We start from the raw sequence: 12,664 nt of genomic DNA on the forward strand, positions 1-12,664 counted from the left end.
CTTTCTATACCTTGAACCCACACACCACTTTCTCTTTTCCCAATACACACACTTCCCTAAACCCATCATAACTCCCACCAACCCCCACTCACTTCAAATTCAAACTTTTTTCCACCCATTTCCCCCTTCCTCATGACCGAAACCTAACCCTAACCCGCTTCTATAAATAAGCCATCATACAACCCTTCAAACACACACCTCATACACAATAACCCCCACTTGGCCGAAACCCTCTCTCTCTCTCTATCTCTACTATTCTCTTCCCTTTTGTTCATATTTGCTCGAGGTCGAGAAAAATTCTTAACTTTAGTGTTGCAAAAGGTTTACTTTTTGACTTCTACCATTCCTAAGTATGGCATCCAAAGTTGGATAGTCCACTAGAAAGAGGAAAGGAAAAGCCATTACTTCCGCCTCCAAACCTTGGGAAATGAGGAAATTCCTCACCAAGGCTCATCAAGACCACTTCTATGAAGTAGTTGCAAAGAAAAGGGTGATCCCCGAAATCTTCTTTAGACTAAAAAAGAATGAGTACCCAAAAATCCAACAAGAAATCTGGAGAAGAGATTGGGAAGTCCTAACCAATCCTATCCTGAAAGTTGGATTACTAATGGTGCAAGAATTCTATACCAATGCATGGGTCACAAAAATGCATGATACAAGTGTGAACCCAAGTCACAAGAATTGGCGCACCATGGTCCAAGAGAGATTCTTGGATTCCAGTCCGGAGAGTGTAAGAGTGGCGCTCAAATTGCCACAAATGTTGGGAGACCCACACTCTTACACTAGAAGGGTCAACACCGACCAAAGGTTAGACCAAGTGCTTGCGAACATTTGTGTGGAAGGAGCACAATGGAGGAGGGATGCGCAAGGCAGGCCATACCAACTAGGTAGGCTTGACCTCAAGCCCGTGGCAAAAAGATGGTTGGAATTTATCCAACGCTCTATCATCCCAACAAGTAACCATTATGAGGTTACCATAGACCGAGCAATAATGATTCACTTCATTATGCTTGGAAATGAGGTAGAGGTACACGAGGTGATACCTCAAGAGCTGTACAAGGTGGTAGAAAAGCCCTCCACCCAAGCAAGGCTGGCATTCCCACATCTCATCTGTCATCTATACAATTCAGCTGAAATTGTCACAGAAGAAGACACCCCCATAGAGGAGGACAAGCCCATCACGAAAAGAAGGATGGAGCATGTTAGAGAGCCTGCGCAGGCACCACAACAAGAGCGTGTGCAGCCGCCTCAACAAGAAATTCCTGAGATGCCTCAAGGAATGTATTTTCCTTTCCAAAACTATTGGGACCAACTGAATACCTCTTTGGGAGAATTGAGCTCCAACATGGATCAGCTGAGGTTAGAACACCTAAAGCAGTCCACCAATCTTCATGAAATAAGAGAAGATCAAAGAGCCTTGAGGGAAGAACAACTAAGATAAGGGCAAGACATAGAGGAGCTTAAATGCTCCATTGGATCCACTAGAGGAAGTAGTAGCCACCATCACTAAGGTGGTCACATTCTATTACCCCCTTGCTTATGTTATTTTAATGTCATTTTTCTGTTTTCCATTGTGTTTCATTGTCTGTTTTCTGGTTTTAGTGCATGATCATCTTTTTGTTTTGTCTTAAGCTACGAAATATTTCATATATCTCTCACCATGCTTAAACAAAAAATTTATTTGAAAAAAGAGAAAAGTGAGATACATAATTTCGAGTTATATAATAAGAATAGTCCAATTATTTGATATGGTGGCCTTGCTTTTACTTTTTGAATGCATGAATTAACAGTGCATATTTGATGTTGGAGTAAAGTGTGTTGGCTTTTGAAAGAGGGATGAAAAAGGAAAAGTATTAATGGTAATTTGAAAAATCAATAAAATTGATTCTTAAAGCAAGAAAAAGGCCCAAAAAGAAAAAGAGAAAGAGAAAGCGAAAAAAAAAAGAGAGAAAGAAAACAAAAAAAAAAGGGAGAAAAAGAAAAAGCCAATAGCTCTTAAAACTAAAAGGCAAGAGCAAGGATCCAAGGCTTTGAACATCAATGGTTAGGAGGTTCTAAAGAAACAAAATCTTGGCCTAAAAAGTTCAAATTAGCTGCCTCCCCTAACTAAATGCTTGTGGTATGAAGGTGTCAAGTGAAAAGCTTGAGACTGAGCAGTTAAAGTTGTGATCCCAAAAGCAAAAGAGTGTGCCTAAGAACTCTGGGTACCACTGTCTGGGGACTCTAGCAAAGCTGAATCACAATCCAATTGGGTTCACCCAGTTAAGTGCCTGTGGCGTTATATATCCGGTGGTAATACTGAAAAACAAAATGCTTAGGGTCATGGCTAGGCTCAAAAAGAAGTTGTGTTCAAGAATCAAGAAAAGATAAACTAAGAAAATCAATAATATCATCCACATTCTGAGTTCCTAAGGATGTCAATGCTTCTGAGATTCAAAGGAAAGTGAGATGCCAAAACTCTTCAGAAGTAAATGGCTACTAGCCTCGCTCATCAATTAGAACTGAGCTTCACTGAAATCTCTGAGATTTATTATCTCCTTCTCTTCTTTTTAATCCTACTTTGTTTTTGGTTTCTTGGGGACAAGCAACAGTTTAAGTTTGGTGTTCTGATGAGCGGATATTTTATACGCTTTTTGGCATTATTTTCATAGAGTTTTAGTTATGTTTTGTTAAGTTTTATCAAGTTTTAGTAGGTTTTTATGCAAAAATCACTTTTTCGATGTTACTTTGAGTTTTTGTGTTTTTCTTATGTTTTTAGGTGATTTTTGGGTGATTCTGGCAAGTTTTGAAAAAGCCTGATTCAGAGACAGAGAAAGGACTGCAGATGCTGTCAGACTCTGACCTCCGTGCATTCGAATGAGCATTTCTGGAGCTACAGAAGTCCAATTGGCGCGCTCTCAATGGCATTGGAAAGCTAACATCTAAGGCTTTCCAATAATATATAATGATCCATACTTATCTTTGAAGAGGAAGTCCCAAAACGGGTGTTGAACGCCTATCTGACCCCCTATCTGGCGTTTCAACACCCCAAAGGGAGCAAGCTGGCGTTTGGACGCCCAAAAGGGAGCAAGCCTGGCGTCTAACGCCCCAAGAGGAGTTCCAGCACGTGGAGTCACCCCAAACTCAGCCTGAACACTCCCCAAGTAGGCCCAAGAAGTGGATTTTCGCACTAAGAGTCCAGTCTATCTTATTTCTGTAATCTCTAGTTATTAGATTAGTATTTAAAGGAGAAGATCACCCATGTTTAGGATCTTCTGCCTCATCTTCTACAACCTTATTTTCGAATTACACACTATTTTCTGTAAGCTATGAGCAACTAAACCTCCTAAGTTAGGGTTAGGAGCTCTGCTGATTCTCATGGATTAATAATATTACTGTTTCTATTTCAATATGTCTGATTCTATTCTCTTATACGTTCTCGTTCTTCAATCTCAATGAATTGAGGGTGAACCGTGACATACATCCTTGTTCTACATGGGTTTCGTGCGAGTCCAGATCTGGATAGCATTGAACTAAAGCTAGAGAATGCATTGGGGATTCCAAGAGCGTGCTTGGGCAACTTTGGATACGTGACATGAAATTCTGTTGACCGTGGGTTATTAAGGTCTCTGTGGTGCTAAGACTAGAGTCAGAGAAGTAGCACTCTCAGATTCGGAAGATCCGACCTTGTCTGTGGCGTTCTGAGTAGGATCGCAAAGGAGAGTGAATTGCTTTGAGCTTCATCTTCGGCTACAGTGAGAAGCCATGAGTCAACTTGATGAGAGGACATAAGTTGCTCGGATATGGTGGACTGCTGTGGTTAGAAGAGATTAACTTGATGAGAGGACATGAGTTAGTCACTTATGGCTGCCAATGAATGAATCATTTGTTATTGAAGTAGACAGTACTAAAAGTTAATCAGGAAAGAATACGCATCTCCGAAGCCTTAATAGAATCTTTATCACTTTCTTCACATCAATCTGGTATTTCGTTCTTTACTAATTCGTTTATGCTTTCAAACAAACAACCATCTTTTCTAATCGCCTGATTAAGATTTACAAGGTTGCCATTGCTTGCTCAATCCGACAATCTCCGTGGAATTCGACCCTTACTCTCCTAAGGTATTACTTGGATGACCCGGTGCACTTGCCGGTTCAGTTGTGCGAAGTTCAATTTCGTGCACTACTCCAATAGTAGAAACCATGGCACCATTCCTTTTCTCCATATCCTTGTGCATGGAGTAGTGGTTATCTTTTTCGTTTAATGGAATAAACATAGCATGAGGTTGACCCGCGGTTGAGACCATTTTATTATTCTTGATTGTCAATGCACCATTACAGAAATTCTTTATTGCACCATTATAATTCATCGTCACACGTTGTGAAGGCGTGCGCATTAATGATTTTTTTTGGCGGAATTAGAATGTGTGGGACCTACTATTTTCAAATTATTAGGATTGGATGAATTATTATGCGAATTGACTCATTTGCCCTTTGATCTCCTCTCAACCCTAGTCCAACCATCACTCTTTGCATGTGAGTTAGTTTCTTCATGCAACGTCGTCTTCTCACTTTGCTCTTGCATGAGATTTTTAGGGTTTCCAAATTCAAAAACTAAACCTTCCACCCTCGTATTATTTCTCTTACCATTGTTTCTAGAACAAGCTCTACCAGTTGCAACAGCTCTGGCTATGCCATTTTCTTGACTCTCGGTTTCTCGCAGTCATGTGCAATGTGGCCAAAACAACTACACTTCTCAGATATATATAACTCAAGTTTTCATACTCAACATCAAAATAGACACCATCAACCTTGATTTTTCTCATGACCGGAACCCCAAGGTCAACCAAAACGCACGCTCGTGTATACCTTCCTCTTTTAACTAGTTTTGTTGCTAAATATATTTTAATAGGATTTCCAATCGCCGCATATATCCTCATAATTGCATCTTCATCATAGTACCATATAGCAAGCCGTTTATACGTATCCATATGGGGGTAAATCCAAATGATCCTTCACCGAATCTAAATTTAGATGTCCAAGGCTTCACTGCTAAATAATAATCCCCTAACATCCAAGGCCCTCTAAGAAACACGTTTACACGATCTTCTACCAAATCAGATTTCACTAAGAAATAACTATTCCCACATCAAGAATGTCATAACCTCCCTTTAACCTCCGCACCCTGTTAGTGATCGTAGTGTAATTCATATTTTTTTTCCAACATCTTTATCACATTAGTATCCTTATACGAAGTTATAAGGATAGTCTTACCTTCTTCAATAGATATCACACTCGATAAATCTTTGTCTTTTTGCTTTTCTATAACTTTTGCCAAGCGATCAGTCAATCACCTACCAAGTGACGCGTTCTTAGTTATAAGTTGCTAAAAAATCACACGCAATACAATTAGTTTTGAGATTGATCTGATCACCCTCTCCCTCCCTCTTCCCTCCCTTTAACATCTTGCACAAACCTTCTCTCACTCTCTCCTTTATTGCTTCTGCCAGTTTTACTGGCTACCTCACCGTGTTTCACCCTCATGTACTCATCGCCACTCTCTCCCATCGGTATCCTCTTTAGATATAGTTATTAAGTACTAATTAATGAACACAAATTATAACTCATAATATTAACAAAATATGGACACATTCTTAAAAAAAAAAAAAAATTGTCTTTATTATAAAAAGATTGGCAGAACATGTAATTATACAAGTGTACAACAACCCGTTACAAAATTGTACTCACTCCTCTTTCTTTCAAACTTTAAGTAAAACTATAAATACTTTCCTTTTTTTTTCCCGTTCCCTAAGCTTCATCTATCACTAATGATCTAAGATTGAACTGTTACCCAATGAAATACCACCACCTTGTTCTTCATCAATCATCACCCGTGGCTAGTGTTCTCTAGCATCGAATCCTTCTATCGGCAACAAAACTATTAACACGTTTACCATGATCGTTATTATTGTTGTTAGTTTTGTTATCCCAAAAGTACCCCAAGAAAGTTTTGGCGGCGTCCAAGCTTGGAAAATAAGTAGGCTCCATAAATATCTGAGTCAATGAGTCACCACCCTCGCAACCCATCCCAACTCGGTTCCCAGTCGCCTCCACGTTCCCCATAACCGCCGCCACCATCTGCTTGTATCCATAAAAGAACCCCTTCATAGCCTTCTCCACCGCCTGCATCCCTTGCAGCACCTCCACCTTCTCCCTCTCCTCCTCCGCCGCCGCCGCGTAAAGCCTCATCGCTGCCTCCTGAATCCTCGGCCCTCCCGTTGGATCCGCCTCCGCTCCGACTACTTCCGGCACCTTCTCCCTCAGCTCCTTACACATCCTCGCCACCTCAACCAACTCCCTCGACCGGAAACAAAACGGCACCGTTTCGCCGACGCAACCGTTTTTCAACGACCTCATTGCCAGCTGGCTCTTCATCAGTTTCAAGAAATCGTTAGGATCCATAGCCATGTGGACATCCATAACTTCTTCCAGAAGCTTCCAGATCCGCTCCACCGCGTCGAGATCACTCGCGGCCTTCTCGAACTTCCTCCCTTCGATTGATCCAGCAATTCGTTCGAGAAGCTTCTGCATTACGCGGATCCACGATTCCAAGATCTGGTGCGCCGCATGAACGTTCACGTTCTCGTAGTTCCCCTCCAACGGCGTCGCCTGGAGCGTGTGGAGTTCTCTGGGCCTGCAAACCGCATCGTAAAGGAGACTGGGCTTTCCCGAGAGATTGGGCTCACCTAGGCCCAAAGTGTACGGACACCTTGTCATCTGGCACTCCACGGTGAGGAGGATCCTCTGAGCTGCGTCCTTCGATCTCCGCCACGTGGCGAGTCTCGGGAGCAGGCTGGACTCGCTGTAACTAATTCTGTTACCGGATTCTGCGAGATTAGCGGTTGGTGCGGTGCCACGTGTTTCCGTGTCTTGCTCCTCGTCGTCGCAGAGAATAGATATGATCTCGATCTGACACGTGGCGAGTGACTCAATCTTACGGTTCCATTCTCTTAGGTTTGCGTAAGGTCTTGGATCCGATGACACAGTGGAGAGGAACCGGAACGAGATTTCAAGAGCTTGCAAAGCGGGTTTTAGGATTGGCTCGTTGTTCCAGGTTGGGAAGTCTCTGTGGGACCACAGTTTTCGGAGGTCCGGGAGGCGGAGGTATTGGTCGTAGGCGGCACAGAGCGGAGGAGGTGCGGGGGAGAAGTCTGTTGTGGTGGGGAATGGAACATGCAGAGAGGGACCGCGCGGTGACTGTGAGGGCTTAGAAAGTTTTGGAGAATTTGATGACATGTCGGAGTTGACCATGTTTGTTTTCCAATGCAAATCAACCATTTTTCAGAGACAAAATAGATTTTGATGTGTGTGATGTATTTGGATAGGGTTGTAGGTTTTTAATTTGGGCTGTGGAATAATTGAAATGTTCAAGTGAAGAGAGGACCGGTATTTATAGATGTGGAAATGGATGTGAGAGAGAGACAGTGAGGAAAGACGCGTGGACTGGCAGCATGGAGAACGAGGAATTTGAAAGTCGGCTTGGTGTGGAAAATGATTTTCAAATTATCCACAATATAATAAAACTTGCCTTTTTTTTCAAGCATTAACAGAGAGGTTTTGGTAAGTAAGCAAGTACGTGAATTAAGACGAGGAGTTTTGTTTATGTTAATGAATATAAAATTAGAATAAAATTTTAAATTGGATTGAATGGAGGAAAAGGAGAGGAAGGATGGGAGCGGCACATGAAGGTTGAAGCTTATCCAAAACACCTAACATGGGGGAGTAAGGGAGGAAAGAATGAAAATAGTTGTCTGTTTACGTTGAACCGTGGAACTAGAATAGTGTTGTTGATATCTTTGTTTAGAATAGAAATCTAGAAATTTAATTTGGTCAAAGGAAGATTAGTAGAATGAATTACTAGTGGGGTCGTCGAAGGTTAGACCTGTTGAATTGGTATATATTGCGAGTTGTGTGGTGTTTCGCAGCTTGGGTACCACTTTTTTTGACATTGTGGCCAATCACTAGGTGCCCTCTTGTGTGAAGCAATGGTTGGGCTTTTTCCACTTTTGGTACCATCTCATCTCTAATATCGACTCAACTAAAATATCCAGCTGCACCACCACTTGCCTTTTCTAATTTTTACGCTGAAGTATACTAATGACCAATTTGTTTGATTGTTAATGCTGAGTTTTTTTTCTCTTTTTTTTTTTATTTTCTCTTTAGACATTTCCAAACTACGTTTAAAATATAAATATTTCTCTTTGGAAACGGAACCGGTTTAATTAAATGTGTGGATAAAGATAGAGTTTCACTGCGAATTAAATTTATAATTAATAATTAATAAAATAATAGACGGATAAAGATTAAATATTTAAATTATTATTGCAAAGAAAAAATTTTTAATTAATTATTAGTTAAAAATTAAGTTTAACTAATATGTATTTTAAGAAAACATAATAAATTTATCACTAATAAAAAATTTTAAATATTTTTATTTAATAAATACAAAATAAATAAATTAAAAATTTAAATTTTTATATTTTAATAAAAAAATTTTATTTTATAATCTTAACATGTGTTTTATAGATAAATTCAAAAAAAATTATTTTCAATTTTTTAGAATAAAATATTATTTTATCTTTAATATTTGGAATTGAAAGACGGATTTATGTATTAAGATGTGGAGACAAGTGTCTCCACTATACTTCAAAATTTTTTTGAATAGTATATAACAATATAATTATTTGTCTCATTAAATTAATTAATTTGGTCCCATTAGAATTTTTTTACTCTATTTTTAGTATTTGATAGTCAATTTGAGAATTTTATTTTAGATATATATTTTCATGATCAATTTTCGAACTTAAATAGAATTGGTGTTCTATATTAAATATTGGTTAAGACTTGAAAAAATATTGTTTATCCGGTACGGTTTTTTTTTTTTTTAAATTAGCTTTAATTTTGTTGTAGCAACTACATCAGTAGAAAGAACTTTCTAAATGATGAATATTATAAAGAGTTGTTTCATAAAAATTATTCAATTTTTTTTTAACTATAAAACTTAGAATAATCAAATTCTAAAATATATGTTATTATTTAAGTTACTATTTCAGTGTTTTAATTTGTTAGTTAAATAATTTAAAAATTAATTATATTTTACAATAATAAAATATAATTATAAAAATTAATTTTAATTATTTTATTAATTTTTATATATTTATTAAATTTTTATTTAGGTCTTTATAATTTAAAAATTTGTAATTATATCGAGTCTCTATATTAGATAAAAAATTTTAATTATGTTCTTTTTAATTTTGTTTTTAACATTTGTTTTTATATTTAATGTAGGATGAATTATAAAATATTTTAAAAAAAATTTTAGTATTAGTGTATATTTTCTAAAAGATGACAACTTGAAGGATTTAATTAAATTTTTTTACCTAATATAATAAATTTTTAGACTATAAAAACTTAACTAAAAATTTAGTAAAGTATAAGAACTAATAAAGTACTTAAACCAAAAAATTACTATTATTTTATATATATTTTGTTTTTACTGTTAAAATTTTTTTGATTTGTTATTGTTTGGGATAAATCTCAAAAAAATTTTTAATATTTAAATTGTTCTATTTGTTTCTACAATCTTTTAAAATTAATTCAATTTTATTCTACTATCAACTCTTTTAACATATCACTAACAAAGTTATATAAAAAATAAATTTTTTTTTGTTTTTTTTTGTTTTGGAATAAAGATAGAGAGGGTTTAAGGTAAAAGAATGTGATTATGATATGTGGTCTGTATTTTGTTAACAAGCTGTAGGAACCAACTTGGTTTAATGGTAGTTTGTGTATGATTTGATTGTGAATGAAATGCAAAGTAAACTACCATTATGCCTTGAATTAATATGTTTGCAATGCATAAATATAACAACTATTTGGACATGTAATTAAATGACATCACAAATCATTGATATTTGTTTGACATATATATTTTTTGTATTTAACTGTATTTTAATATGTCTTAATAAAAAATAAAAAAAATTTAGATATATTTTAAACATATTTAAATAATATCACGTGTCACTATATCTAATTTTATTTTTAATATATATTTTTAAGATGAATTTAAAATAGTATATATTATTATTTATTAAAATAAAAAATTATTTTAAATACTATTAAAAAAATCTACGTCATATTATATTTGTTATTTGGAGGTGAGCTAATGACAGAAGGGAAATAATAGAGACAAGACTAGGTGCGTGTGGTATGGGAATGGGTGCATGAATTGAATTAAACGGTGATTTGCTACGGTCACAAGGGAGTGGGGAGAATAAAGCCGTAATCAAAGAAGTTGGAATTATTACCTCATTAGTGGGCGGAAATCGCGAATTAAGGCGTGGCTTCCGGGATAGACGAAATTTAAAAGGCTGCGCCGTGTCCACATCCACTTATTCTTATTTCTTCCTTTCTTGCTTCCTTTATCTTAACATGTATTACTATATCAGTATCACTCTCCATTCCCCATATTTTTTAATATTTATTTTTATTTAGATATGTATTTTATAGTATATATAATTAATTTTGTGATTAATTTTTAATAGGTTTTGTTAATCTATGGTTTAAAGACACATTTTAAAATTTTTTATTATCATATTTTTAATATATTTTTTAAGATATAAATTAATTATTTTTTTAATATAATTTAATCTTTATCTTTTACGTGTATACTTCTTTAGTTCATTACTGTTTTTAAAGATTATACAGTTAAAAATTAGAATTAAATTAAAAAGTACATTTTATATATGAAACTTAAGGATTATTTTAATTTTATTCTTAAATTTTATTTTTTGTAATTTTATTTAATTTTAATTTTATTTTATTAGGATTTAATGTTTTTTAATTAAATTGAAGTAAGGATAAAATTAACACAAAATAAATTGTTGAAAGTAAATTGAAACCAAATGACATCTAAGATTAAAAAATTAAGATAATTGAAAACATAAAGTATATTTTTCTCTTAAAAAAATTTGTAATCAAATTATTAAAAAAAAGTTAAAAATGGATTTTATTCTAGAAGTATTTTTTAACGGGGCAGAAAATTAAAACCAAATAAACACTTTCATATTTAAAAAAAAATATTTTTTATTACAATAAATGATAAATGAAGTATAAGTAATCTTAGAAATTACAAGAGTATACTAATTATAACTTAGAGAAGTTCAGAGTTGCTCTTATAAATATTTTCTGTAAAGTTTATATAATAAATAATTTTTTCGTATATGTTACAACCTTTTAAATTTGTTCCATTTTAATAAATATATAATTTATTAAAAGCATTTTTTAATGTCAGTAAAAAATTTAATTTTTATCTTTTATATGTATATTTGTTTAGTTCATTATTGTTTTTAAAGATTATATAGTTAAAAATTGAAATTAAATTAAAAGTACATTTTATACATGTAACTTGAGGATTTTTTTATTTTTAAATTTTATTTTATTTATTTTTATTTTATTAAGATTTAATGTTCTTTAATTAAATTGAAGGTCGGATAAAATTAACAAAAAATAAAATGTTGAAAGTAAATTGAAACGAAATAAAATTTAAGATTAAAAAATTAAGACAATTAAAGATATAAAGTCTATTTTTCTCTTACAAAATCTGTAATCAAATTATTAAAAAAAAAAAAGGGTAAAAAGACATTTGATTTTAGAAATATTTTTGAATGGGGGCAGAAAATTAAATCCAAACAGACACTTATATATTAAAAAAAGCTTATTTTTTATTACAAATGAGTGATAAGTAAAGTACAGGTAATCTTAGAAATTAAAAGAGCACACTAATTATAACTTAGAGAAATTTAGAATTGGTTTTAAAAATATTTTCTATAAACTTTATATAAGAAATAATTTGTCCGTGTATATTACAACATTTTAAATTTCTTCCATTTCAATAGATATATAATTTATTACAAGCACTTTTTTTTACTAAAGATAAGAGACTCAAACCCGCAACCTCTTAATTGAATAGGGGGAGATTATGTCATTTGAACTATAACTCATTGGCTATTACAAGCATTTTTGACTGTCAAAAAAAAAATTTGATCTTTATCTTTTATGCGTATACTTCTTTAGCTCATCGCTGTTTTAAAAATTGTATAGCTGAAAATTGGAATTAAACTAAAAATACACTTTATATATGCAACTTGAGGATTATTTTAATTTTATTCTTAAATTTTATTTATTTAACTTTATTTAATTTTAATTTTATTTTACTAGAATTTAATGTTCTTTAATTAAATTGAAGTAAGGATAAAATTAACACAAAATAAAATGTTGAAAGTAAATCGAAATGAAATGAAATTTAAGATTAAAAAAGTATATTTTTCTCCTACAAAATTTGTAATCAAATTATTAAAAAAAAAGTTAAAAAGGATTTGATTTTAGAAGCATTGTTTAATAAGGCAGAAAATTAAAACCAAACAGACACTAATATATTTGAAAAAACCTAATTTTTTATTACAATAAGTGATAAGTAAAGTACAAATAAGATTAAAAATTAGAAGAGTACACTAACTGTAATTTAGAGAAGTTTAGAATTGGTCTTAGAGATATTTTCTGTAAATTTTAAATAATAAATAATTTTTTCGTATATATTACACCATTTTAAATTTGTTCCATTTCAA

The 12,664-nt window shown here is 33.6% G+C and overlaps 1 protein-coding gene across 1 annotated transcript; it reads right to left on the reverse strand.

Annotated features, from left to right (window-relative positions):
- Positions 1 to 5,629: 5,629 nt before the first annotated feature.
- On the reverse strand, positions 5,630 to 8,368 carry LOC112782784 (nematode resistance protein-like HSPRO2). The gene has a single exon (XM_025825366.3). The coding sequence runs from the start codon at positions 7,314 to 7,316 to the stop codon at positions 5,886 to 5,888; it is 1,431 nt and encodes a 476-aa protein (XP_025681151.1). The 5' UTR covers positions 7,317 to 8,368; the 3' UTR covers positions 5,630 to 5,885.
- Between the last annotated feature and the right edge of the window lie 4,296 nt (positions 8,369 to 12,664).

Source organism: Arachis hypogaea, chromosome 20 (assembly GCF_003086295.3).
Source record: "Arachis hypogaea cultivar Tifrunner chromosome 20, arahy.Tifrunner.gnm2.J5K5, whole genome shotgun sequence".
Classification (NCBI taxonomy): domain Eukaryota; kingdom Viridiplantae; phylum Streptophyta; class Magnoliopsida; order Fabales; family Fabaceae; genus Arachis; species Arachis hypogaea.

Bases quoted from the DNA above. Each gene is read 5' to 3' on its own strand.
- LOC112782784 (XM_025825366.3), bottom strand. From the start codon at position 7,316: ATGGTTGATTTGCATTGGAAAACAAACATGGTCAACTCCGACATGTCA.